Source organism: Rhinolophus hipposideros, assembly GCF_964194185.1.
Source record: "Rhinolophus hipposideros genome assembly, chromosome: 7".
NCBI classification, from domain to species: domain Eukaryota; kingdom Metazoa; phylum Chordata; class Mammalia; order Chiroptera; family Rhinolophidae; genus Rhinolophus; species Rhinolophus hipposideros.
In genome coordinates this window covers 58758367-58785674 of record NC_138053.1, presented here as the reverse complement: position 1 = coordinate 58785674, position 27308 = coordinate 58758367, and the positions used below count along the sequence as shown (strand labels likewise).

Below are 27308 nucleotides of genomic sequence, written 5' to 3'. Positions count from 1 at the left end.
ACAAATAATTTATCCTTCTCATGAAGATATTTACCAGTAGAAACTCCTTCAAGAGGCACTGGTATCTTTAAGGCATTTTACCTCTACACTAAATTGCCTCCTTCGTGCAGTTCCTCTTTCTTTGTGCTTTATTGTTGATTGCTTTCACTTTTGCATCCTTTGCTTTAATATAGCTCTTAAAGTAAGAGTAAGAGTATTCTTACTCTTCCATAATCTTTTTACTCTTTCACTTTACCCTTAGATAGAACTAACTATAATAAAGAGACAAGTTTATACACAAAACATAGTTTGGACATAGTATTTTCAGCGAGTTCAAGTTTCAGTTTTACTTCTGTTCTATTGGAAGCATTGTTGCCTTAAGAACTGTAATGTAATGAAAAGTTGTGGTTCTGGGGTCCTACCTGCTGGAGTAAGTGAGGTAATATTGTGCTTTTAACGGCAAGTATTTTCAATTAAATGTAGAAATTTATGCTTATAATAAATATTTCACCAATAATAAATACTTCACCAATAAATATTTCATCAATCAATACCTCTCCAGATATCCCAATGGCTTCTTCTGCAACACCATACTGACCAATATGTCCATTCTGCAGTCGTTCCAAAAGCTCCAATAAAGCAAAATTTTTTTTCAATCCCCAGACACCTGAATCTCCTAGAATATAAAAATAATTAAATCTAACAGAATGGAGTATTAATCATTCTACCTCAAACCTCAATAGTAATTTCTAAGTCATACAATTTAGTCATTAATAACATCTAAATTTTACAAATTCAAAATTTCCCCATTTTCTTTTATGCTAAAACAGGCTCAGGTGGTTAGAGCTCCATGCTCCTAACTCTGAAGGTTGCCAGTTCAATTCCCACATGGGCCAGTGGGCTCTCAACCACAAGGTTGCTGGTTCAACTCCTTGAGTCCCGCAAGGGATGGTGGGCTCCGTCCCCTGCAACTAAGATTGAACACGGCACCTTGAGCTGAGCTGCCTCCCGGATGACTCAGTTGGTTGGAGCGCATCCTTTCAACCACAAGGTTGCCAGTCAATTCCCGCAAAGGATGGTGGGCTGTGCCCCCTGCAACTGAAAAACGGCAACTGGACCTGGAGCTGAGCTGCTCCCTCCACAACTAAGACTGAAAGAACAACAACTTGACTTGGAAAAAAGGCCTGGAAGTACACACTGTTCCCTAATAAAGAATAAAGTCCTGTTCCCCTTCCCCAATAAAATCTTTTGAAAAAACATAAAAAACAGAACTCTTCAGCTTCTCAGTAAAAACATACTTTAAAGTTCTATTATTTTTCTATCATTTAACTTTATAAATCTTATTTCATCACTGACTTTTACTATGTATTCTAAAACAAGTGCTTTGAAATATTTTTATAGCAACCTACAGTAAGAAATACAATTTACATTGTATTTGTAGGATCACGTGTCGTATATGTAAGTGAAACAAACATTTCACACACTAATATTTACCCTTACGGTGTGCAACACACTGATGTTTTTAGTTCTATTTCATTTTTTAAAAAATCTGTCACAACCAATTAAATTGATTTCATGACCACAAACAAGCTATGACTCATGTTTGAAAACCACTGTATGAAAGATACGCTTAACCTAAAATAATTCCATCTCTATCTAAACTGGAACTAAAACAACTAAAGATAACATTCCCCCCCCTCTAACCTAGAACACTATAGCGGTCTATAACTATATGAACTGCTTCTCACACAAATATACAGATCCTCACACCAAAGCAAGACAACACCTTTTAGGCAGGTAAGACTTTAGGCACATTTGAATACGGAACAATGCTTCTTTCCCCAGAACTAACCAGAAAAGGCCAGATGAACATGCATGCATGTATGCATGCATATTCTCATTCTCTCTCATTTTCTCTCTCTCTCTCTCTCTCTCTCTCTCTCTCTCTCTCTCTCTCTCTCTCTCTCTCTCATACTAAGCCTATAAATAAAAGCAAGATCCTTCAGCAGTTACAAGGAATATGTCCGTTATGGTGCACTTCTGTGCACAAATACCATCTGACACATAGCTGTCACCTAATACACAGTCACTGAATGAATGAACGAATAAATAAATAAATAAAAGGATGATGAGGTCACTGGCTGCAGGGTTCCTCTTCCTCTTAGCCCCCTTTCCTTATTTTTCTTTTTTTAAAAAAAAGGAAAGAAAGAAAAGAAACCACTTCTTGTGGTTCTCCAAAAAATGTTCAAATTAGGGTAAATAACTTTACCCTTCTATCTGACTTCTGTGACCTGCTTTCCTAAGTATTTTTATGCAGCCCACCCAGCAATTCTCCTTCAACTTTGCCACCCAATAAGGCGTTCTCATTGTTTTCAATTTTCACATGTATTCTGCAACAAGCTGAGTTGTATCTACTCTACTTATATAATGGCTAAGAAGTATACTAAGCAAGTCCTTTGTTTAAAAATATTATCGTGACAATTTTCCAAATATTGTCATTATATAATGAATACGTACACATAAACTCCTAGAAGTAGCTATCTACTGCCTACTATATCACTAATACTTCTGTAACTGTCAAAATAACTTTAAAGTCTCAATGGCTTAAAACAACAAAGATGTGCTTCTTGCTCATGCAACATCTCAGGGATTGGGGAAGATAAGAAAGGTTGTGTTCCCTACTGTCCCTAATCAGGGGCACAGGCCACTGAGCCTCCAAAACCCTGGACCACCACACTGCTGCAGGAAAAGCAGTTACTGCAAACCATGCTATGTATTTATTTAAATCAAAGACTACTGAAACCTTAAGAAAACTACTCTTCCCTAAAACACACCCCTTCTTAACAGCTTCTGTCTGTAAGTTAACACCTCAATTCTACTCATATGTCACTGGTGAAAAGGAAATTGCACAGTCATACCTAACTATAAGAGGACAGGGAAGTATAATTTTACCATGTGTACACTAAAAGAAGAACCAGAGACATTGCTGAATCGTACTGATAACTACCACAAATAACTACTAATATTCTTCTTGGACTAGAAAAGAATTCTCATTCTGATTCTCTCACATTAACAGTAGATTTCTTCTCCAGGAGGAGGAATTACAAATGATTTTTTTCTTCTTTATATCTTTCTAGATTTTCAAATTTTCTGCAACGTATACATACATTATTTCTATAGTACAATTAAAAATAGATTTTAAAAAAATAAGGACATCAAAAAAAATAATGACATCAAACTATATCAAGGTCATTAACACATATTCCATAGACCAAAATCACAGTAAAAACCTAATCTACGAGGTATAGTAATTACTATGTATATCCAAGGCAGAGTTATTGATTTGCTTTTCCTAATGTTGATATAATAGCAGTCATGTTTAATTTTAACCTAGGATATGACTAACCATTGCCTGTCATAAATTTCTAGTTCAAACATTGAGGATGTTAATAACCCATACTATGATACTTATATAGAGGAGGGACAGTGCCCTTCCAAAAAGTAGAAGGGTCCAGCCTCTGTTTGCAAAACATTACCATTTCTAAAATGTATATTTCTATAGTTTTCTATAAAGATGGTATGATATCTTACAGAATAAAAGGCCAAATAAAAGAATGTCAAAATACAGACATCTCCCCCTCACATCCCTATTATTTCTTGACTAAGTAATTTCTTGGTTAAGTAAGTTAATGTCATCTGTAATAATGCTAATACTGTCCTATATTAGTTTCCTGGCAAATGACATAGTACGGATTTATTTCAATCAAAGACTATCAAAACCTTAAGAAACCTAATCTTCCCCTAGAAGAAAACATTTTACAATCATATTTTTTAGCATTTTAAAGCTTTCTAGTCTAAAAAAATCTGGTTATTCTTGCTTTCTTTTTTTGGTGGATAAATTATTTTGAATGTGTCCCACCTGATATATAGTATGAATACATTCAAATAGCCTTAAAACAAACAGTGCTACTGACCTGAAAAAAAATGATACCCTTAAACTACTTATTTCGGAGAATATTCTGTTATCAAAAAGAGTACACTTATAGAATTCATGTTTGTAAAATAACTGTTCAAATGTTAATAAATGTTATTATTTCCAAATCTGGTATCCCACAGTAATAACTCATTTTGAAATATATAAAGTGAAAATTTCAGAAGTTTGCAAGGAACTGAAAAAAATCCACAAAAAACATTAAACTTATTTTAAAAGAAAACAAGTCATTCTCACAAGCTACAAACACTTCTGTTTCTGACACTAGTAAATAAAAACATGCCGACACTCAAATTCCTTATATATACTTCATCATTGGCCTATTCATTTATTAAAGGAACATTGTTTTGATGGATTAATGGCTTCAGGCAAATGAATTTTCTTATTTCTTTGAATAAAGTTGGCATGTTTTTCTCAGATGTCTTAAAACTCTTCATATATAAGGAAGCACTGAACATAAACACCTCAGAAGATGAAATAAAACTACTACCTAAGAGTGAGCTAGTTTATACTTACAAGACTACCGGCTTAATAGAAACTGAGACCTCCTTGGAATTATGTAATTTTAAAAATCAAGAAAAAAGAAATTGTTTTCTATGACATTTGTATTACAAAAAAAATTCTAAATCTTAAATACATACATATATATATTTTCCTACCTAAGTCTGTTACTTGTCGATCAAAAGGGCAACGGATTGCTCTTCCATGAAGAGGCAGGCGAGTGAGGCAGTCATGACACACTGTGTGGCCACAAAGAAGAAGGCGAGGGACTTTGTCTCCTTGCAAAGAAAAGACATCTTCACAAACTCCACACTCCAGCACCTAACATTTGAAAGGGAACATGTGCTCTTTGAGTCAATCTTGTTAAATTACTTTATTCATCCATAAAAAACTGTCTAAGTTGTAAAACTTTAAATCACCATTTATCATTTCATCTGACAGACCATACCAAAATTAAATCAGAGTGAAATCTTAAAATGTTAAGTGCTGGGGACTAAGATAATGTAAATTAACATCATCTTTATCTTTCAAAAATTATGGCTTGATTCATTATATCTGAATCTGTAACAATATATAATTCTAACAAAGATGGGTTCTTAAACAATATCTCTGTTATTACCTAAGCTCCAAAAAATCAGCATTAATTTGGACACAATAATTTGAAATATGTGCTAGGATGGAAATTCACCCTTGTAAATGATAAAGGACTTGTTAAGAAGACTGTAAGTAATTTTGAAGTATCTTATACTATCCATTTACATCACTTATAATGTAAAGGCAAGAGAGCAATCATCTTAGACTTAAATTTCAATTTATTGTTCTCAATTAATAAATATGCCACTGGGTTAGAGAATATTTTGTCTATCTAGTTCCAATTACAAGTATATGATTTTCCCAAGGCCATGAAGTCAGTCAAAAGAAAGCTGACAAGAATCAGCGTATTCAGATTCCCAGGCCCATGAGTTTTTGTTTTATAATTGGCCAACAAACAGTATTTATATCAATGAAGGATTTTTGGTACTTTTATTTCTTAGTATATCTGAAGTGTTTCATAATTTCAATTATTTTTTTTTTAAATAGCCACAGTGAACTGTTTAATTGCATCACAAACTTCTATGCCTGCCACCTACCGTGTCTCTCCTAAAGTAAGACCTAGTCGGACAATCAGCTCTAATGCGTCTTTTGGAGCCAAAATTAATATAAAACCCAGTCTTTTTTTTTTTTTTATTAGTTTCAGGTGTACAAGACAAGGTAATACTTAGACGTTCATCATTTATATCCCTCACACTGTGAACTCCCCTCTCCCCATCCACTATCCCTCCGACCTCACACTGAGCCATCACATTATATATATGAAATTATAGTTGGCATTCATTAATGTTTAGCTTCTGGTGTACAATGCCATGATCAGGCATCCACAGTATCCCTGGGGTGGTCTCCCAAATAGGACGCATGTCCATCGGACACCCAACAAAATCTTTACAACATTATTGAATATGTTCCCCAAATTAATTTTCAAAAAACCCTGAGGCCATCTTGTGTTTACCAGCTGCTTCCTAATCCCTTCACCTTTCCCCCCCGCCCATCTAACAACTCTCGGTTTTTTCTTTGTGTCCCCAAAACTTTCTGATTAGTTCATTCACATATTCTTTTCTTTAGATTCCGCGTATAAGTGAGATCATATGGTACTTGTCTTTCTCTTTCTGACTTTTTCACTTAACATAATGTTCTCTAGATCCATCCATGTTGTTGCAAATGATAAGATTTCTTTCTTCTTTATGGCTGCGTAATACTCCATTGTATAAATGTACCACAGCTTCTTAATCCAGTCATCTACCGATGGACATTTCAGTTGTTTCCATATCTTGGCTATTGTGTAAAGTGCTGCAATAAACATAGGAATGCATACAGATTTTTGAATTGAGTTTTGGATTTCTCCGAGTAGATGCCTAGGAGTGGAATTACTGGATCATAGGGTAGTTCCATTTTCAGATTCTTGAGATACCTCCATACTGTTTTCCATAGTGGCTGCACTAATCTGCAATCCCACCAACAGTGCACTAGCGTTCCCTTTTCTCCACATCCGCGCCAGCATTTGTTGTTTGTTGATTTATTGATGATAGCCATTTTGACTGGAGTGAGGTGGTATCTCATTGTGGTTTTTATTTGCATTTCTCTGATGGTTAGTGAGGTTGAGCATTTCTTCATATGTCTTCTTGCCTTCTGTATGTCCTTTTTAGAAAAATGTCTCCTCAAGTCCTCTGCCCATTTTTTAATTGGGTTGTTTGTTTTCTTGGAGTTGAGTTGGGTTTTTTATAAATTTGTGATATTAACCCCTTGTCAGATATATCATTGGCAAATATCTTTTCCCATTCAGTAGGATCCCTTTTTGTTTTACTGATGGTTTCCTTTGCTGTGAAAAAACTTTTTAGTTTGATGCAATCCCACATGTTTATTTTTTCTCTTACTTTCCTCGAGCGAGGGGATATATCAGTGAAAATCTTACTCCAGGTAATGTCCATGAAGTTTCTTCCTATATTTTCTTCTAGATATTTTATGGTTTCAGATCTTACATTGAAGTCTTTAAGCCATTTTGAATTTATTTTTGTATATGGTATAAGGAGGTGGTCCAGCTTCATTTTCTTGCATGTGTCTGTCCAGGTTTCCCAACACCACTTATTGAACAGACTGTCTTTACCCCTTCGTACATTCTTGCTTCCATTGTCGTAGATTAGATGGGCATATAGGCATGGATTTACTTCTGGACTCTCTATTCTGTTCCATTGATCTATGTGTCTATTTTTATGCCAGTACCATGCTGTAAAACCCAGTCTTATTTTACTATAAGACCGAGTCTTATAACATAATATAATATAACATAATACACTTGGGTCTTATATTAATTTTTACTCCAAAAGACACATTAGAGTTGATTGTCCAGCTAGGTCTTATTTTCAGGGAAACGCGGTATGTATGACCTGCTACAATCTGGGCTCTGTCCTATCACTTCACTGCTACACGCTTTCAGGCTCTATTCTCAAACTCTATCAAATAGCTTGCAGTTCCCAGAATATGACAAACTGTTCTTGTGTTTTTCTTTATGCTAATGTTGAAGAAATAGCAAAATAGACATTTTTCTAGTGGATCCTTTTTTACATTAATAAACCAATAAATTCCTAAACACCATATCTCTCCGGTGTACCCACAGCTCAGTCCAAATGAAATGACTACCAGTATCCCTTACTCCTCCTCTGCGCCCCCCTCCCCATGTATGATGAGTGTGTTTTAACATTCAAAATACTTGAATACCTTTACTGGCTTTCCAGCCTGTCTTTCCCTGTTAGGCCCAAAAAGTCTCAGAAACAGGGTATTCCAAATACCAACGCTATGTGCTTATATAAATGAAATGCAACAAAATAAAAATTTAAAAAACAGGAGTGGCGGTTAGCTCAGTTGGTTAGAGCGTGGTGCTGATAACACCAAGATTGCCGGTTCAATCCCCACATGGGCCACTGTGAGCTAGCCCTCCTCAAAAAAATAAAAAATAATAAAATAAAAAAATAAAATAAAATAAAATAAAATATAAAATAAAATAAAATAAAATAAAATAAATAAAATAAAATAAAATAATAAAATTTAAAAAGAGCCCAGCCAACCACTGTCCACAATAAATACACAAGATAAAAAAAAGAAAGAAAGAAAGAAAGAAAAGGGAAAAAAAGGAAAAGAAACAAAGGAAGAAAGAAGAAAACCCAGAGTGGAAATCAGACTTAATCCATTAAAATTTTAATCTTAACTGCAATTATTTTGGACTTAAGTCTTTGAAACACAAACATCTTTCACTGTAAATAAACAGATAATTCATAATTGGCTTACATCCCAGTATGATTCAAAAAAAGGAAATGAAAATAGCTCTTTAAATATATTGAAAGATTTCGATCTCACTCAAAACACATTGAAATGCAATTAAAGCTATACTACAATAGTATACTTTTTTCCAGATTAGATCAAAAAGGTTAACACTTTGTGTTGGTGAAAGAATGCGTGAACAGATACTCTCATACATTGCTGGCTGCTGTGAAATGTTTAATTAATATAGCCTCTCTGGAAGGCAATTTGGAAATACCTATCAAAAGTTTGAAAAACTCAACAATTCTATTTTCAGGAACTTATCCTACAAATATGTCACACGTGTGTGAGAAGATGTGTATGTTACTCCTTACAACACCATTTGTAAAAGATTGGAAACAAAGTAAATATACATCAACACGAGACTGGAAAATGATTATGGCACATTCATATACTGCAAAATTATGTAGTCTAGTGAAGAAGAGTTAGGAAGTTTTTTATATACACACACAGAACGATTTCAAATGAAAGCCAAGTGAAAAGGGAGCTAGAACATATTAACTTTTGTGTAAAGGTGGGGAGAAAAAGGGAACATATATTTATGTATATATTGTTATATAGACATACAATCTTTTTGGCAGGATACACAGGAAACTGATTATATTGGAATAGTGGTTCCCTATGAGGAAGGGAAATAGCTGCGGAACAGCTACACACAAATTATATATATGATACACACACACATATACACACACACACTCCAAGTTGTCCTATATTTTTTTAAAAGGTAGGGAAAAAGTTTCACCTAAATATCAAATTTTACTAAACACAGAAAATATATTCACCACAGAATTAGATATAAAATAAATGCCACGTTTTAATAAATGTTATCATTAATGTGACACCATAATAAATATTACCTGTTTGTGACAATAAGCTCGAAAAAAACAAAAATTTACTTAGTTCATTCATATCTTGTATCGCTGATTTTAACATTTACACAAGGTAAAAGAACTTACTCATGTTGCTACAACAGGATTTTCCAAAAAGCACTGGTAAAATTCCACAGTCTGATTAGTAAGCCAAACACGGATCCAAAAAGAAAGTTACTAAACTATTAGGAATTTTAGCTAACAATATAAGAAATTAAGTTCTAGATAGGAAAAAAAGTTCTTAATTTAAAAAATTTCACCAATATGCCAACAAGGACTTCATTACATGTACTTATTACATGTAAATCAAATTTAATAAACCAGACCATATTTTAAAAGGACTACAAAGGCTCACTATTCAAAAGAAACTTACAAAGACTCACTATTCAAAAGAAATGTTCCTGATTCTTTTCTGAATATAAATAACTTCATAATATCAGATTTTTATCTTTTTTTCCCTAAAGATAAAAGCCATGTCATTATCAACTTGTTCATTACGCAAGATGCCGGTTCACATAATACTAGCATTAGTATACTTCAGCCTTTACCTTCCAACTAATACTTCTTGCTTTCATCTATGAAAATGACAACGACATTTTTTTTTAATTTATGCCACCATACTTCTTACAAATTACAGCATGAGGCTCTTTCCAAAAAGGGCTGTCCTATTGCACTGCTCATGCACATTTCACATGTAAAGATGAAAATGAACAAAGTGAGTCTCTAATATATCAAACTATGTGCTATAACAAATTGGAGTTACATCAAATTTTGGTATATTTTTGATATTTTTAAGGCAAACAGGGTGACAAAAGTAGATACAGAAATATCTATTCTAATGACAACTTATTCAAGTTAACTCACAAAATAATCTTCAGGTATTCTCTACTTAGAAATAAACACAATTCAATAAATAAAATCTCAACCAAACAACATGCCTAATAATAAAACGCTTCCTCCACATCTCATTATAATTCATTAACATATAAAGGTCAGAAGAATCCACACCCCCAATATTGATAATATAGTTGTGAGCAGAAATGTAACATTTGTTACCATATAAAATCAACATTAGGTGAAAAATGACAGGTGGCTATCATTCAAGATCTTAAAAGAACTTCAGATGTTATCTGGCCTAGTGGTTGGTTCTCAAACCTGGTTCCACATTGAAATCATTTCTGGAAGTGTAAAAACATATAGATGTCAACTTAATCAGAACTGGGGGAGGAGTGCGTCAGTTTTTTGGTTTTTTTGTTTTTGTTTTGTGTTTAAGTTCTCAGTGGTTCTAATATGTAGCCAGGAACGAGAATTATCAACCTCTCAGATTACAAGTAATCCTGAAGGTTATTCCACAAACCGTTCTGATCAGTCCCCTCTTCCAGATTTTTCCATATATATAGTGGAAGGTTAAAACGAATTCCACGTATTCGTTGATTTTTTAGTAAAGGCATCCTGGAGCACTTCCACGGGGTAGTTTCAAACTTGAAGCACTGGGCAATTCACATACAGCAGCACAATGCCCAGCTCTGCAGCTGTTGGAGGCTTCTCAAAAGTGTTGACAAACTACTACAAAGAGAGGAGGGGGCAGACCAACCGAAGGATAGCTGTCTGATTACAGAAGTAACGCAGCAGTGAAAAGCACACTTGAGAGCCAGTCAACAACCGTGCTCTGCCACACACCGTGTTAACCCAAAACCTGAGTTTCCTCACCTGTAAACAGGAATAAACATCTACCTCGGAAGTAGATAATAACGGGTTAAAACAGCTAACATAGTACCTGGCGATAATAATGGCTCGACTTAATATAATTTTTTAAAAAGCTAATTAATGCCTGTTGAGCTTAACTAAAAGCAGAAGACCAGGGGAAAGAACAGCGCAGGTCACTCTCAGTGGCGCATAAACTCCTCTTCACAACCGTCCCCATACGTGATGCCAAGCAGAGGACTGGCTTGAGCAGAAGACCAGGCCACTTGAGGCCTGCGGGGATAAAAGTCGCAGAGGGGAGGGCGAGGTTTGCTAAGCCGAGAGGAGCCCAGAGGCCGCGCATCCTGCCCAAGGAAGCCAGGGCCGCGGCGCTGCAGCCAGATCTCCGGGATGAACCCAAAGAGTGGCCAATGGTGGAGAACAGAGCACGCAAGGTCCCTCACCTTCACCACGGCCGTCGCCCGGCTGCCCTGGCGGCCACTGTCTAGTCCCGTTCCAGGCTTGTTTACAACCAGGGCAGCCATCCTCAAAGGAGCGGCGCCGCAGAAGCAGCCGTCACAGCCTTCAACTGAGGGGCGGGCCAGAGCCGCCTACCCAGAGGCCTGGGCGCTCACCACTGGCGCGCAGGCGCAGTGCGCCGCGGGGAGGGGCTATTCCCACCGTCTCCTCGCTCCTCCTCCGTCCGGCCGCTAGCTGTTTGGCTGTTTACCTATCCTTGCGCCTGGGTGCTTTGTTATTTTTGTTATTAAGGAGTCTGCAACTGATGGAAGGAATAAAGTTAAGAAAAAAGTAGGGATAAAACAGAAGTCAAGTTTTGAGGTGAAACTCCTCTTCCAGTAACAAGCTCTTTTCCCCTCTTGCAAAACGGACTGGGTGTGGGGAGAAAACGGACGGGCGAGGGGAGACGCCATCTCCCAGCATGCAATACGATTTTTTGTATAAACTACAAATTCCAGTGTGCCTCATCGGTATCTTTTACTCCGCAGTGTAGGTATTTCCGAGGCCCTGTATTGTTCCCGGCAAGTGGTTTCTTGAAGTCGCGATGTGTGGTGGTGGCTGAAAAAACGGTACTTTATGTATAGGTCTCTAAGAGGCACGAGATGGCCTTGGTAAAACAAAGCCGGATGGGTCCCTGACGGACTGGGTAAAAAGAGAACTTGACACCACCGGAAGAGAATAGCCGTTGGGAGTGTGACGCTCTGTCTTCCCGAACGTGTACTTTCCTGTTTACTTCCGGGTTGGATTGAACCTCTTCAGCGTCCGTAATTGAGTCAAACGTGCCGGTCAAAATGGAAGTGAATCCCCCTAAACAGGAGCACCTGCTGGCCCTGAAAGGTAAACGTGTGAACCTGACTCCCCTTAACGTGTTTTCTCCCCTTCTTTCTCTAGTTCTCGAAGCCTTTGCCTCACAGACCTGGCCCCTGGGTCGTAGGCCTCAGCCTTTTTAAATTCTGTCAGTGCTCGCCATCCTGCTCGGTCCCTTGACGCCGAGCGGCAGGAATCAATTTCTGCCCTTTGACTTTTGGGTCTGAGAGCCTCCCTCCAGAATGGAATAGATAGGGTACCTGATTAACCGCTCACGCTGCTTGCGCTGCTGCAGTCACCGGATAGAGTTTAGCCGCAGAAGCTGACGTCGCCTCCCCTCCGGGGAAAGCCCTGTGAACCTGGTCGATGACCGCAGGCATCCAAAGTGGTTTCCTTCCGTCCCTTGTCTCTAAAGGTGGCACTGACGAAGTTTCGAGGCTTCAGCTGCATCTGTAAAATTAGTCTAGTGCTGCACGACAACAGTGCCAAAGGTGTAGAAATACATAGTGCTCACATATAATTTAGGTTCTTTAAAAACTCACTGTAGTTTGCTTGAAAACATTGTGTATGTGGGGAAATTCGTGTCAACTGTCGTTTTCTGTACACAGCAAACACTTTTAAGTAAGTTCGATGGTTTAATTCGATCATTAGGGAAAAGCCAGGCGGTTTTTCTGGAATTCCTGTTGTTTGCTGAAAAACTTTTATTTGACATGCTTTCAGCTTTATTTCATCTGTATTTCATCTATCCCACAAACGCACTTTTCATTTCTTGGGTGCTCTATGTGGTTACCAATACCTTCTTGGACTGAGCTGAGAAAATGCTCAGTAGACGTTTGGATGCAGTTGCACTGACTTTCACTAAAATTGCACTAACTTGCTTGTGGTATCCATGTTGAGGGGCCTTCCCCCCTCCCCTCCACCACCACCTTAGTTGTGATGTTAAGCAAGAAACGTTCCAGAAGCTCACCAGTCCCATTTGTAACATACAATCATAAACTGATAGTTAGGGTTAACAGGATTGTCTCTGGTTTGTAGAATTAAGAAATTGCAGTATTAAGTAATATAGCAATAGGACCGGTAAGCTTAGTTTGAGCAAATGAGCTGGACCGAAATTGTTTATTCCTGGAGAAAAAGAAAAAGAAGAAAAGGAACTGTCAATTTCTTTATCTTTCAATCTCGTATCAAGTTTGTAGAATAGATGTTACTTAACTCTCGTAAGTTAAGGAAGTTTTCCAAGATCACCAAGCTAATAAGTGATTGACGCAATATTTCAACACAAGGCCCTCCTCAATCTTTGCAAGACTCCATGTTGCTTCCTAATGAAGGAAACAGCATTTTTACAGATCCTCTCCTTACCAACTACTTTGATGGGAATTTGGAATAGTTCTATTAGCCGCTAGGTGTTACTTTATACAAATTGGAAGCTGTTAAACTCAGTTAAACTTCACCAATATAGAGGCTAACTGCCATTAGGAATTTTTAGTTTTCTATTCTTTATTTTCCAAAAGCAGAAGATACCTTGGGAAAAAGTATTTTAGCAGCTTAAAGGACACGTGCTTTGAAATTCACTAATAGTTTTAGCTTTATTAAAATTATTTTGGTGTTATTCTTCTCCAACGTCCTAGTTAATGAAAATTTCACAAGTTTTTAATTTTACTGATGTTGGATGCCAAAATTTATATGGTCATTTAAGTTTACTTTCTCAGATATGTAAAATATTAAGAAACTGTTAGAACTTCAGTATCTGGAGTACAACGCTGAATAAGTTCAGACAACAGTGGAAGAATTCTCAATGCCATATCTTATGATGTGAAAGTGTAAGGAATAGAGAAGAAAACAAGAGCATTAATTCTTGAAAGAATATGCTATCTATATTTAGATATATATTAAAAGTTATTCATATTAAGGATAACAGTCATTTATGAATTTAGAGTTGTCAAATCTGTTAGTGGGCATTAACGGTAGGTGAAAAAAATGGTGAGATTACTTCTTTTAACTCTTCAGAATCAGTGGTCAAATGAGTATTGTCATATCATGCCAGGAGTCCCCTCCACTGTTATCCTTGCAATGGGAGAACTCTGGTCAAGTAGTTCTCTAATGATTTGGGGGAGAAGGGATGCAACCTCTTTTCTTCTACAGTAAGGATATGAAAGAAACCTGCCTTATAGCTCTTGCAGCTTTGGACCTGTTTAGGAAGCCTGACTTGCAGATCCTATAAGGCTCCTTTCTTGACCCTGTATACCATATGCTGGAACTTAATGACTTAATGTGGGGCAACTTGAGGACTTCTGTGTTTTAAGAGGAAAGAAATAAGGGTCTAGCCTTCTTGTTCCTCCAAATTGGAATTCAGAAGCCACAGTGCTAAGGTCTTGAAACTGCTTAAGTGCCCCAGTTATACGGAGGAGACTGTCACAAAACCAATCCTTAGCCTAAATGCAAAGTTAAGCCATTTTCATGTTTTTAATGTTTACTACTGGGTTGTCTTCAAATTTTTAAGTATTATTACATTTTTTAGTTATCTTTCTATAAATCCAGTATTTTAAGAATTACTGATTTGCTCTTTGTTTCTGATAATAGTCCTAAGATTATTATTACCTAATATATTAATATCATTATGTCCAAATCCTTTATATCTGTTGAGTTAAACATGTTGACTACTAGCATTTTTAGGCTGGAAGTGATCTTATAGGGCATCTAATCCAGATCACTTATTTTGGTGAGAGAAAAGATTTCCAGTGTTGTGGATTATATTCACATTTACCAGTAGCACTTCGGTAAAAACATACTGGGATTGGTTTTTGTTTTTCCTTTTTCTCCCTGCCTATGCGTATGTAGGCTATCCCTACCATATCTTATTCTCTGCAATACTTCCACTTTAGGTCCTGTTTCCCTCTGATTTGGAAAGAGAAACAGTCTTGTAATTATAAATTACATTCTAGCTCTGAGGAACTCAGCTAAGAAATTTTCTCTCCATGTAAGAGTAACTGGATTACTGAAGAATGACAACAGAAGTAATATTACATTATCGACCATATGAGAGTGATCCCACACAACTGCTAAAAATTGCAGAGAAAGCAATTCAAGACTTTCCTACACGTCCACTATCAAGATTTATTCCTTGGTTTCCACATGATGGGTCCAAACTTCCACTCAAGCCTAAAAGATCAGCACCTGTGATTTCTGAAGAGGCAACTGAAGATGTGAAACAGTACTTAACTATTTCAGAACATGATATTAAATTGCAAAGTTATGATTGCACAGTAGATCTATTGGAGTTTCAACCTAATTTGAAAGAAAAGAAGCACTTAATTCGATCACACACACTGAATGAACAGACTAATTCTAGAAATCTGGATAAACAATCAGAAAAAGGAAACCGGCAAAAGAAGAGGTCTTGGAGTGTTTCACTTCCCAGCAGTAATTGTACTGAAAATATTTTTCCTTTGTCTGAAAAATTGCAACATAGTTTAAAGGCACTAAATATACATTCCTTTTATAGAGCAAGGTGGACAATAGAACACACTATTTGTAACAACCAAACTCTGGAAGACATTTGGGAAAAACTCAATCAAATTATCAGACACAATGAACTTCCATCTTGTAACGCTACAATTCAGAGACATTTAGGCCAAATATGGGTGTTCTGTGATATTATGTACTGTGAATATGTGGGAAATCTCCTTAAAGGAAGATTGGCTCTTACTGGGAAAATGAATTTATTTGTGCATAAATATGGTGTTATTTTAAGTATGTAATGAATTCCACTGATTGTCAAAAAGAAGAATATTCTGAATGAACAGTATGAACTGAAACAGTGAAATGAATAAATTTTAAAAATTTTTAATGACTTAATTTTTTTATTTGAACCTTTGCTGATATAGCCTATTTATTCTTAACGTTGTGAAAAATAATTATGTGGTAATGTGTATACAGTTTGTATCCCAGAAATAAATATCAGGTGAATTCCTAGGTCATTTCAGTCAAGAACTTTCTGGGTCTTACTTTTAGCAGTCTTCTTTTAAATGAATTGTGATAAATTATTATTTATACTGAATTTAGAGGTGAAATGTTCTGTTCCTTTTGTTCTGTTACCTTTCCAGTGGTTCAATTAGATATGCCTATGAATTATAGTGAATAATTTGGATTTGGGTGAATCCTTAAAATATAATTTTACAGTAATTTTATTTACTCTCATAAAGCATATTTTTTTAAAATAAAACTAAAACTAATTCTATTGAGAAAGCTATTCAAGTGGCATGAATGTAGTTCAAATTGGAAGACCAGCCCAGACTCTGCTGATGTTTCCAAAGATCTGTAATAGACAATAGTTGATGTGTTGTTTTGAAACAAAGGTTAAAAAAAATATATAATTTGCTTCAGACCATAATGTATCTACGGTTATAACCTGTTTTGAAGCAAAGTATCAAATGTGATAAGCGATGAAATTATTCTTTATTCTAATACAGGTAATTAAATCTTAATAACCATTAATGCTGATTACTAGTTGGTTGGTTCTTGGAGTCATTGTTGGTTTGCCATAACCAAAGTGTTATAAATTGTGTTTACACATCACCTCATAAAAATAACCAAAGTGATTATAGTATAAAAGTATTATAAAAGCATGTATTTATTTAACAAATTTAAATGCCTACCATGAGCTAGGTAGGTACTAGAATGTAGTCGGGAAGGAGACAAACATGGACCCTGCTCTCACAGAGCTTACATGGAGTTACTACTATTAAGTAGTAAAACTAAATCCTGAGAAAAGCTAGTAAGACTGTACTCATTGGAAGGCAGACATCTGTGCCTGGTGGCATAGTGCCTGGCATGGTAGGGGCTTCATAATACATGGTAAATGTGCCCTTTGGAGGGATTTTTCATAAGCTGAGGTTGCTTAAAATCTGAGGAGTCTACTAATTTTAAACTAAAGATCATCTTTTCCAGTTAAGTTTTACTCTATCCAAACGTTTTTTTAAAACCCTTTTAGTACCATTTTATTGTCTCAAATGAGACTGTCTAGAAAATAACCGTCATATGCATGAATGCTTCCAAAAGTCTTTAAATAAAAAGTCACCAGGTATAGAGGAAGTTTCCAAGGTAACTTCTTCTGTAATTACTTCCTCTTTTCGTTCATAATCATCTTTTCAACCCAAGACTGCTGGAGAAACATCAAGAATTATTCAGTATTGCCAGCAAGCTTGCAGATAAAAGTTGATTAATATTATTAGGGAATAATAAATGGTGAAATTTGATTTTTATTGTTCAGGTCTTATTTACTGTAAGATTGTTACCCAAAGGTTAAAAGTTAGGTACTCATAAGACAGTCACTTAACACAGAACACACGGTTTTTTAATGATAATTTTATTATTTTGAAATGACTGTACACAGAGCTGAAAATACAAGGTACAGTCAGGGGTCATAGGATTCTTATGAATAGCTTTTTAATCTAAGAATCACGTTTAAAAAAGCTTCTTTGTCTTCATATGTGGTAGATTTAAATTTTCCTAATTCTATATAAATTGCTTTCTAACCATTTGAGAAATAATGAAAAGGTAATTCAGAACTAGGAAACTGAAGATTAAATTTTATTGCATATATTTCCATGATCTTAAAAGAAGAGATTCATTTCTACCTAGGCAGTACTTAAGTAATCAAGACCTAAGAATTTAGAATCCACAGCTCCTTCTTCAAATCCTTTTAAAGTGTTTAGAACCTTAGAACTCAAGATTCTAGCACTAGCTAATAGGACTCAGCAGTATGTCTTTTTTTTTTTTTTATTAGTTTCAGGTGTACAAGACAAGGTAATACTTAGACACCCACCATCTACATCCCTCACACTGTGAACCCCCCTCCCCCCACCCACCATCCCTCCGACCTCACACCCAGCCATCACATCACACATATAAAATTATAGTTGGCATTCATTAATGTTTAGCCTCTGGTGCACAACGCCACGATCAGGCATCCATACCATCCCTGAGGTGGTCTCCCAAATAGGACGCATGTCCATTGGATACCCAACAAAATCCCTACAACATTATTGAATAAGTTCCCCAAATTAATTTCCAGAAAACCCTGAGGCCATCTTGCGGCCAACAGCCGCCTCCCAATCCCTTCACCTTTCCCCTTATCCCCAACCCCGCCCCCGCCCATCTAACAACTCTCGGTTTTTTCTTTGTGTCCTCAAAACTGTCTCTGATTAGTTCATTCACATATTCTTTTCTTTAGATTCCGCATATAAGTGAGATCATATGGTACTTGTCTTTCTCTTTCTGACTTTTTCACTTAACATAATGTTCTCTAGATCCATCCATGTTGTTGCAAATGATAAGATTTCTTTCTTCTTTATGGCTGCGTAATACTCCATTGTATAAATGTACCACAGCTTCTTAATCCAGTCATCTACCGATGGACATTTCGGTTGTTTCCATATCTTGGCTATTGTGTAAAGTGCTGCAATAAACATAGGAATGCATACTGATTTTTGAATTGGAGTTTTGGATTTCTCCGGATAGATGCCTAGGAGTGGAATTACTGGATCATAGGGTAGTTCCATTTTCAGATTCCTGAGATACCTCCATACTGTTTTCCATAGTGGCTGCACTAATCTGCAATCCCACCAACAGTGCACTAGCGTTCCCTTTTCTCCACATCCGCGCCAGCATTTGTTGTTTGTTGATTTATTGATGATAGCCATTTTGACTGGAGTGAGGTGGTATCTCATTGTGGTTTTTATTTGCATTTCTCTGATGGTTAGTGAGGTTGAGCATTTCTTCATATGTCTTCTTGCCTTCTGTATGTCCTTTTTAGAAAAATGTCTCCTCAAGTCCTCTGCCCATTTTTTAATTGGGTTGTTTGTTTTTTTGCAGTTGAGTTAAGTTTTTTATAGATTTATGATATTAATCCCTTATCAGATATATCATTGGCAAATATCTTTTCCCATTCAGTAGGATCCCTTTTTGTTTTATTGATGGTTTCCTTTAAGGACTCAGCAGTATTTCTGGGTTCCACTGTTAAGTCATAGACATGGAAATAATTTTGGGGGTAAAAATATGTACAAGAAGGTGAATCTGAGGGCATTTGCTAAAATACTGTCAGCATTTACTCTCCAGGAAAGTGGCAACAGTGCCATAATTTAATTTTTCCCTGACATTGCATCTACCTTCGAATAAATGTCAAATTCAAAGAAAAAGGATGTAGAGGGCATCACATGAATTTAATTTCATTTGACAACTTATCAAATAACTTAAAGATCTTTTATTTTTAATGGAAACTAGTTCTTTACCCACTTCCTACTGTCTCATCTCCTAGGGGGAAAAAATAGAACCAGCAAAAATTAAGCTTTATAGGAGTTTTGTACATAATGGAAGTTTGACCATATAATAAACAAATAAATTGGCTACACATTTGGGTAAACTCGAGGACACTTAAAAAGTGTTTCAGGATTACCTTGAGAGTGTGTTTCCTCTTTATTTGTTAAGATTGGGTTTCTTCTGAAATGAAAAAAAAATCAGGAAGAAACTGAAAACATTAATTGGTGTTAATAGTGAGCTTAGAGTCTTAGATATTTAGATTGTGAGAAAAACTCTCCTGTATATTGTTTTCAGAGCACCTTTTTATCCCTTTAGATTTTACTTAATGTTACTATTTTCTGCTTAGAAATAAGAGTGAAGTAGATGGTCAGAAACACCTCCCTAACCCCCTCTCCCAAGTCTTTGATTTGTAGGTGGTTAACGCTGTGTTTGAGATAGGGTCCTACTTTGACTTCTCATGGGATGCTTTCTGATAAGGCATGACATTCCAGGTTCGTGACCCGTACTTATAATTAATAATTTAAGACTTATTTTTGGACAGAATGAAAGAAATTACCCAGGTTCAAATTTCTGTCACTTATCTGTTATATAATCTTTTATATGCAAATTAACTTCTCCTTATCCGTAAAAGGGGGATAATGATAATACCAATCCTGTAGAGTAACCATGAGAATGAAATGTGTTACTATCTGTAAAGTAGCATTGTGTCTCCCACTAGTACATGTTCAGTAAATACCAACTACACAAGCAACTTCAGAAATTTTAAGGTTAGCATTTGTTGACTATTTCAGAAGCCATCTTTTTAATACAACATTGTATAGATTCAAAATAATACCAAGTTACTTAAGGACTTTGGTCAGGTGTTAATTCTTTAATTTAGCAAAGCTCTATAGAATATACTGTGTGCCAGAACCTGTGTCAAATGAGGAGGCCACAATACTGACCGTGACATATGAGAGCCTAAACCTCATGGAGTTTAGGTAGAAGTGCTATAAACAAGTAAATAAATACAGTTCATGATAAATACAAGGCATGATGGGAGAAACAAGGTGACCTGTTACTTCTTTTCTGAAAAAGATGTCATTTAAGCTGAGACCTGGATGACAAAGGCACTAAATTTGACATGTATGATATAGATGGTTAATGGTTAGGTAGTACATGTGTGAATAATACCACGTACGTTGTGAATTGACCATTTATGCCTATAGTTTTTAAAGTTTTTTGGTTTTGATTTGAATGAACATTTTTAAGAGTATAAAAAAATCTGTGATTCGTTTTCTAAAATATTTTGTTTGTTATGACTTTTAATTTTATATTTTTGTCTTTATTTTGATGTGGTCAAATGTCAATCTAGACATAGTTGAAAAAGATTTTTTAAAATTAGAATGTTCTATCCTTGCTAGACTAGATTTAGTAAATACTTCATGTTTTCTAGTTTTCTGTGGCTTAATGTGTTGTCTATTTGATACATATGTAATTTATTTAATATTTGAAATGAATTTGTAAATTAAATTTTACTTTTCTCGGCTAACCAGTTGTCCTAGCACCTCATAATGTTGATTTATTTTTCTGTATCCTAATCTTTTTCTGAAACTATCTGATCCATATATCACTATGGTCTTGCATTAATAAGCCAATCAGTAGGTTATGGATTTAAATGGTTTAACATATTGTAAATCGAGTTCTTCCTCATTTTTTCCCAATTAATTTTCTTATTTGCATTTATTTGTTTTTCTAGATAAACTTCAGACACTTTCTGTCATGTCCTGAGAACAAATCATAGTTTTGGTCGGAATTACATAAATCTGTATACATTAACTGATATTTTTGTAACTTCACAGAATTATTAGTTAAAGGTCCACTTACTGAACTTCCAGTTACCTGATTCTAACGAAGGGATAAAGCTTACAAAGATCTTTTTGGCATATAATTGTTTCATATTCAAAATGGTGCATCTAAAAGTTTTTCCCTGTGAGGTTAATTTTAATTAATATTATATTGATATTGTTTACAGTGCAGTCACTCGAGTTTTTTAAAGCTTTTTCCTCCTAATATATTTTAAGCTTTAGAATTCCTTTATTTTCCAGTTTCTCTACAATGAGTTGTATTACATTTACATTTTATTTTTACAATTAATTAGGTTATAAGTAAAAGCAAAATTGTTCTTTTTTTTCTCATATAAAATTCTTTCATATATTAATATTTTTAGTAAATGCTGTATAATAATCTTAGGAAGTATTTAATGTTATCTTTAGGAAGTATTTAGTTATATTTTATATTAGTATAAAATTGATGAATACCATAGACTTGATTTTGGAGTACTAGCTAGCCCAAAGCAATATTAATATTTTCTTGTTTTTTTTGTTGTTTTGTTTTTAATTCACAGTGATGCGTTTAACTAAGCCTACTTTATTCACCAACATTCCAGTAACATGTGAAGAAAAAGACTTACCTGGTATGACACATGCTTTATTCTAATTGTACCTAGGGAAAAGTTGAAACCTGGATTGTCTGTATTACCTTTAAATAAACGTAGTCCTTGCCAATCTTATGCTAACTCTGCTGCATTCCTTGTTGCCAGTTTTTGTACCATGTGAGTGATGTTCATCTGAGTAACAGATTTCACTCATAATCTGTAAGTCAAGATACTGTTGATATCCATTGGCAGCAAGATACTTTTATTTTCATTTTAGTGTCAATACATTCATAGTCATGATACTATTGAAATTACATTTATCTTCAAATGTTCCATCAATGTATTAGGATTCCCTTTATTTAAAATTATTGGAGATTTACATAATATATTTTATATCACATATTTTCCTTTGTTTCTAAAGTATTCATTCTCTGTGAAAACAATTTTTTGGCATTCATTAGTTGTATTGAAGATTAGAAATTATATTTTTTAAATATAATTTTTGTCAAGAGAGTATTTATAAAAAATATTTCTCCCAACTATTTCTTAATGTAAGTAAAATTTATTTACAAGGTAGAGCTTAGAATTTTATGTTTTTCTCTTCCTACAGGAGATCTCTTTAACCAACTCATGAGAGATGATCCTTCCACTGTAAATGGTGCAGAAATTTTAATGTTAGGAGAAATGTTGACTTTACCACAGAATTTCGGGTAAGAATGATGTAGTCACATAAGAAATGCAACAATATTTTAAAGCCATTACAAATCTGGTTTTCAAAAAATAACTATGAGCTGGAAAAATGCTCATGGGACATTTAAGTGGTAAAAAAAAAAAAAAAAAAAATTACCAAAATTGCACTATGTTATTCTGGTTTTTAAGAAGCCATAGGATACATATGGTTAAAAAAAATAAGATACATACCAAAATTTTAATAGTTTTTTGTAGTGTGATAGAATTTTAACTTTCTTCTTTAGATCTTATATTTATTAATGTCCATGGATTTCTTTTTATTTTAACTGATTTAATCTAAATGTCTTTCAGAAGAACTCTTTATTCAGTTTCACAGCCCTCTCCCAACATAAGTTATCAGACTTTTCAACTAATTAGGAACTCTGAATTTTTTATTCCTTCTCTTGCTCTTAGTTACTCTCTTCTAGACTATTAATGAGGTAGAAGCCCCTAGCTCCAGTCTGTTTCCATTGAGAGAATTTGAAACCACAAGGAATTTTTCAGGTTTTTTTGAAAGGTTTACAGAATGTGGTCATAGACTTGTGTCTTGAAAACTTAGGAATATAGCCATTAAATATTTTCGTGTAATATATATTAATAAATATATACTTTTATAAAACATACTTTATAAAAGATATAAAGTAAAGCCACTAGTCATTATTTTTATTAGAATAACGTAGAAAAATCAAATATATTGGTGAAAAATGCTCTGAGATCAATAACTTAGGTCTCCTCTAGATTTAGGATATAAGTTATTTCAAAAATTGCCTTTTTCTGTCCTCTTCAATAACCAATCTTAAGACTCTTAAAATGGACCTGATTTCAATGAGTTATTTCTCAGGAGACTGGCCTTTTGTGTAGTAGTTGAAGCCCAAGATATATATCATGTTTTATAGAGTAAGTCAGTACTTTGAATTGCACTAGGTAATAAATGAGCAGCCTAGTGTAAACAAGGAATGTTGCAACAGTATTTTACCAATCTCTATCCTTTAATAAATTTTTCTCCATTTGAAGTTCTCAGTGATGCTCAAATAGACTATTTGTGATAAAACTTAAATAGATTTCTGCCTAAAAATTTATTTTATTTCACAGGAATATTTTTTTGGGAGAGACCTTTTCCAGTTATATCAGCGTTCACAATGATAGCAATCAAGTTGTAAAAGATATATTGGTAAAAGTAAGTGGCATTCTTGTTTAGTATATATTTTTTAAAAAAGCTTAAATTTCTATTCTGATGGGTTTTTTGTGTGTTTTTTTAAAAAGATTTTTTATTGGGGGAGGGGAACAGGACTTTATTGGGGAACAGTGTGTACTTCCAGGACTTTTTTTTTTTTCCAAGTCAAGTTGGTGTCTTTTCAATCTTAGTTGTGGAGGGTGCCGTTCAGCTTCAAGTTGTTGTCCTTTCAGTCTTAGTTGTGGAGGGCGCAGCTCAGCTCCAGGTCCAGTTGCCGTTGTTAGTTGCAGAGGACACAGACCACCATCCCTTGTGGGAGTGAACTGGCAACCTTGTGGTTTAGAGGATGTGCTCCAACCAACTGAGCCATCGGGGAGCTCAGTGGCAGCTCAGCTCAAGGTGCCCTGTTCAATCTTAGTTGCAGGGGGCGCTGCTCACCATCCCTTGCAGGACTCAAGGAATCGAACTGGCAACCTTGTGGTTGAGAGCCCACGGGCCCATGTGGGAATCGAACCGGCAGCCTTCGGAATTAGGAGCATGGAGCTCTAACCACCTGAGCCACCGGGCTGGCCCTATTTTGATGTTTTTGAAACTCAATTAAATTCATGTTTGATACACGACTTTTTGTCATTAACAACAAGCAATAATTGAACACCTACAGTTATAGGACAGTATGCTGAGTACAGAATCATCTTTTGTTATCCTCAAAGTTTGTTGGATGAGAAAATGTACCAAAGGTAAATAACAGAATTTTTGTTAATAACTTGTGGTTAACAATAACATTTGAAAGAGGAGGAAAGATCACAGGGGATTGCATCACTCAGGAAGGTTAATTGGAGGAGAGGAAACACGAGGATCTTGAAAGAATGGTAGGGTTTAGAGAAAAAGACATGAGGGACATGGTAATGGGAAGCAGAGACATAGAAATACATATGGTGTTTTAGTAGCACTGAACAGAATTCACTTAGTAAGAGTAGGTAAGATTGTAGAGATGTATAGTAGCCATATAGTGGAGCATCTTCAAAGCGAGGCTGAGGCTAAAGTTCTAGCCTTTTTTTTTCTTTCTTTTTTTTTTTTTTTAAAAGACAGTGGGCACTCAGTGCAAACTTTTGAACAGAGGTATTCACACTGTGTTGGAAGACTGACTGTGTTGGAAGACTGACATGGAATGGTTTATAGAAAATAGACCAGTTCGAAGATTTTTGCAGTCGTTTAGAAATTAAGGGAGAGAATATGCTAACTGGATTAAGCAACCTAAAATTTATTCACAAAGACAAAGGACAGAAAGAAAGCAAAACTTCACTGTGTGGGGGCAGAAGTTGTTGTCAAAGCTGTCTTCAGGTGGTGCTTTTGGGTCACTAGAGCATTGCCAAAAGGGAAGTCCAATTAGAATGAGTTTGAAAATGATGAGTAAGTATTAGTTGAAAAGGACCTCAGAGAGCAATATTCCAAATTTTACGTATGACTCAATTTCGAAAAACTAGATGCAGATTTTTGCATACATGTATATATGTTTGTCATACTTTTGATGAGGTTTTTGCCTTTCAGTAGATCAGGCGTTGGCAAACAGCCTGTGGGCCAAATTTGGTCCATTGCCTCTTTTTATAAGACCTTTGAGCTAAGAATGTTTTTCACATTTTCAAATGATTGTAAAGAAACAAAAGCTTATTTTGTGCTGTCGAAATTATATGAAATTCAAATTTCAGTATCCATAAATATTTACTGATGGACAGCCACATTCATTCATTTATGTGTGATTTGTGTCAGATACAAGTTACAACGCCAGAGTTGCGTAGTTGCGACAGAGACTGTATGACCTGTAAAGTCTAAAGTACTTGCTGTCTGGCCTTTTAAAGTTTGCCAACCTCTGCATGAGATTATGAAAAGGTCTGACTTTACAGACCTTTGAGAGACCTTCAGAAGTTTGAGAATATATACTTTTTACCTGGCATACAATTGGTATTCAGTAAATGTTGAATTTATTTTTATAAGGTGAACAAATCAGCAAAGGCATATACTTTAATTCAGTATTAAAAAGAGCAAATAATACAATAGCATACTTATAAAATACGAATGTATATTTCTGTTGGCCTTACTTAGTTTTAATTTCTATAAAGGCACTGGTGTTTGAAGTAATAACAACAGCAGCTAATGTTTGTTGAGTAGTGCAGTGCCCACCAATAGTCTTCTTAGTCTCAAATAGCTATTCAGATTCATGATGTACACGCAGCCATTTTTTACAACAGATTCTCTTGAGACGACATAGGTGTTAAGATCTGTATTTTTTACATCAAAATCACTTAACTCAATATAAGAAGCGTGGCATGATATTGGCCTAAATTTTTCTTTTTCATGTTTGATTACGAAGTTTTAAATATCAATATTATGGTTGCTTAATAAAAGATTTAGGAAATTTCCTTTCATTTCCAGTGCTTTGGAACAATAAATGTAGCATTTAGACTCTGGTCCTTGAAAGGCTTGTAGAATTCTGTGAAATCATGGGCTGGTACTGTTTGTGAGGGAAGTTACTTGATAGCATTTTCACTTTTTTCCTTTGGAGATTAGTCTGTTTTCTATACCTAATGTACATTTTGTTCAACTGTTTCATTGTAGGAAATGATCCATTTTATGTAGATGTTCAAATTTATTTGCATACAGGTCTACAAAGTAGTCTCTTAACATTTCTTCTGTTTCAGCATTATTTCCCCCTGGTCATTTCTTCTTTTGCATATTTTTGATTGAGTTAGCTAGCTCTTGGTTTGCATATTGTTTTTTCAAAAAAAAACACAGCTTTTATTACTTTATATCTAATGTATTTCTATTCCATACCTCACTAATTTTTGCTTTTAATTATCTCTTGTGCTTCTGATTTTTTAGCTTTTTTTCAGCTTTTTGTTCTTTTTCAGTTTTTTAGCTGGGGATTTAGTTTGTTTATTTTTATTTTATCTCCATTGATAAAAATGAATTTTTTTCTGATTCACTGTTCTAGATATATCCTACAGATTCTGATATGTAGCATTTTCATTGTGATTACTTTTTAAAGAATTCTGTAATTTCCTTTGTATTTCCCCTTCTACTCAAGAGTTGTTTAATAGAAGGTATTTCATACAGAAAGGCCTTTTTTCTTATTAATAATTTGTAGTTTTATTGTATTATAATCACAATTTTCTTGTAATATTTCTATTTATAGAACTCCAAAGTTTTGTTTCCTATTATTAATTTTTAATGAATATTCCATGTGTAATTGAGAAGAAAGTGTATTTTTTATTATCAGCTGTAAAGCTGGATATCCATAATATTTACTCTGTTGATTGTGATATTAGATCTTTTATCTTTACTTTTTTTTTAATTTGATCTGTCTTATACTGCATGAGGCATTCTAATCTTATATTACTAGTGTGTTTCTGTTTAAGT

At 35.0% G+C, this 27308-nt stretch overlaps 3 protein-coding genes across 6 annotated transcripts in view; 2 read left to right on the top strand and 1 right to left on the bottom strand.

Moving 5' to 3' along the window:
* The window catches only part of TRIM23 (tripartite motif containing 23), a 31820-nt gene extending 20267 nt beyond the window's left edge, over positions 1-11553 (bottom strand). Inside the window, exons 1-3 of the mRNA XM_081053976.1 lie at positions 11400-11553; positions 4630-4792; positions 534-655 (exon numbers count right to left, since the gene is read on the bottom strand). Of these exons, the coding sequence (XP_080910102.1) occupies positions 534-655; positions 4630-4792; positions 11400-11480 (366 nt within the window). The 5' untranslated portion in view covers positions 11481-11553. The remainder of the gene's footprint in view (positions 1-533; positions 656-4629; positions 4793-11399) is intronic.
* Positions 11554-11574: 21 nt separating this feature from the next.
* TRAPPC13 (trafficking protein particle complex subunit 13) overlaps positions 11575-27308 on the top strand; it is a 38374-nt gene continuing 22640 nt past the window's right edge. For 3 of the 4 annotated variants that reach the window (XM_081053980.1, XM_081053977.1, XM_081053979.1), the window contains exons 1-4: positions 11634-12291; positions 21962-22030; positions 22602-22701; positions 23813-23897. In XM_081053980.1, the coding sequence (XP_080910106.1) occupies positions 12246-12291; positions 21962-22030; positions 22602-22701; positions 23813-23897 (300 nt within the window). In that variant the 5' untranslated portion in view covers positions 11634-12245. Of the gene's footprint in view, positions 12292-21961; positions 22031-22601; positions 22702-23812; positions 23898-27308 lie in introns of all 4 variants that reach the window. The other variant, XM_081053978.1, reaches the window with a different exon arrangement.
* SHLD3 (shieldin complex subunit 3) lies at positions 15164-18736 on the top strand. The gene has a single exon (XM_081053982.1). The coding sequence runs from the start codon at positions 15261-15263 to the stop codon at positions 16014-16016; it is 756 nt and encodes a 251-aa protein (XP_080910108.1). The 5' UTR covers positions 15164-15260; the 3' UTR covers positions 16017-18736.

What these genes read in the sequence shown, in the direction of transcription:
- SHLD3 (XM_081053982.1), top strand. Translation starts at nt 15,261, where the DNA reads ATGACAACAGAAGTAATATTACATTATCGACCATATGAGAGTGATCCC.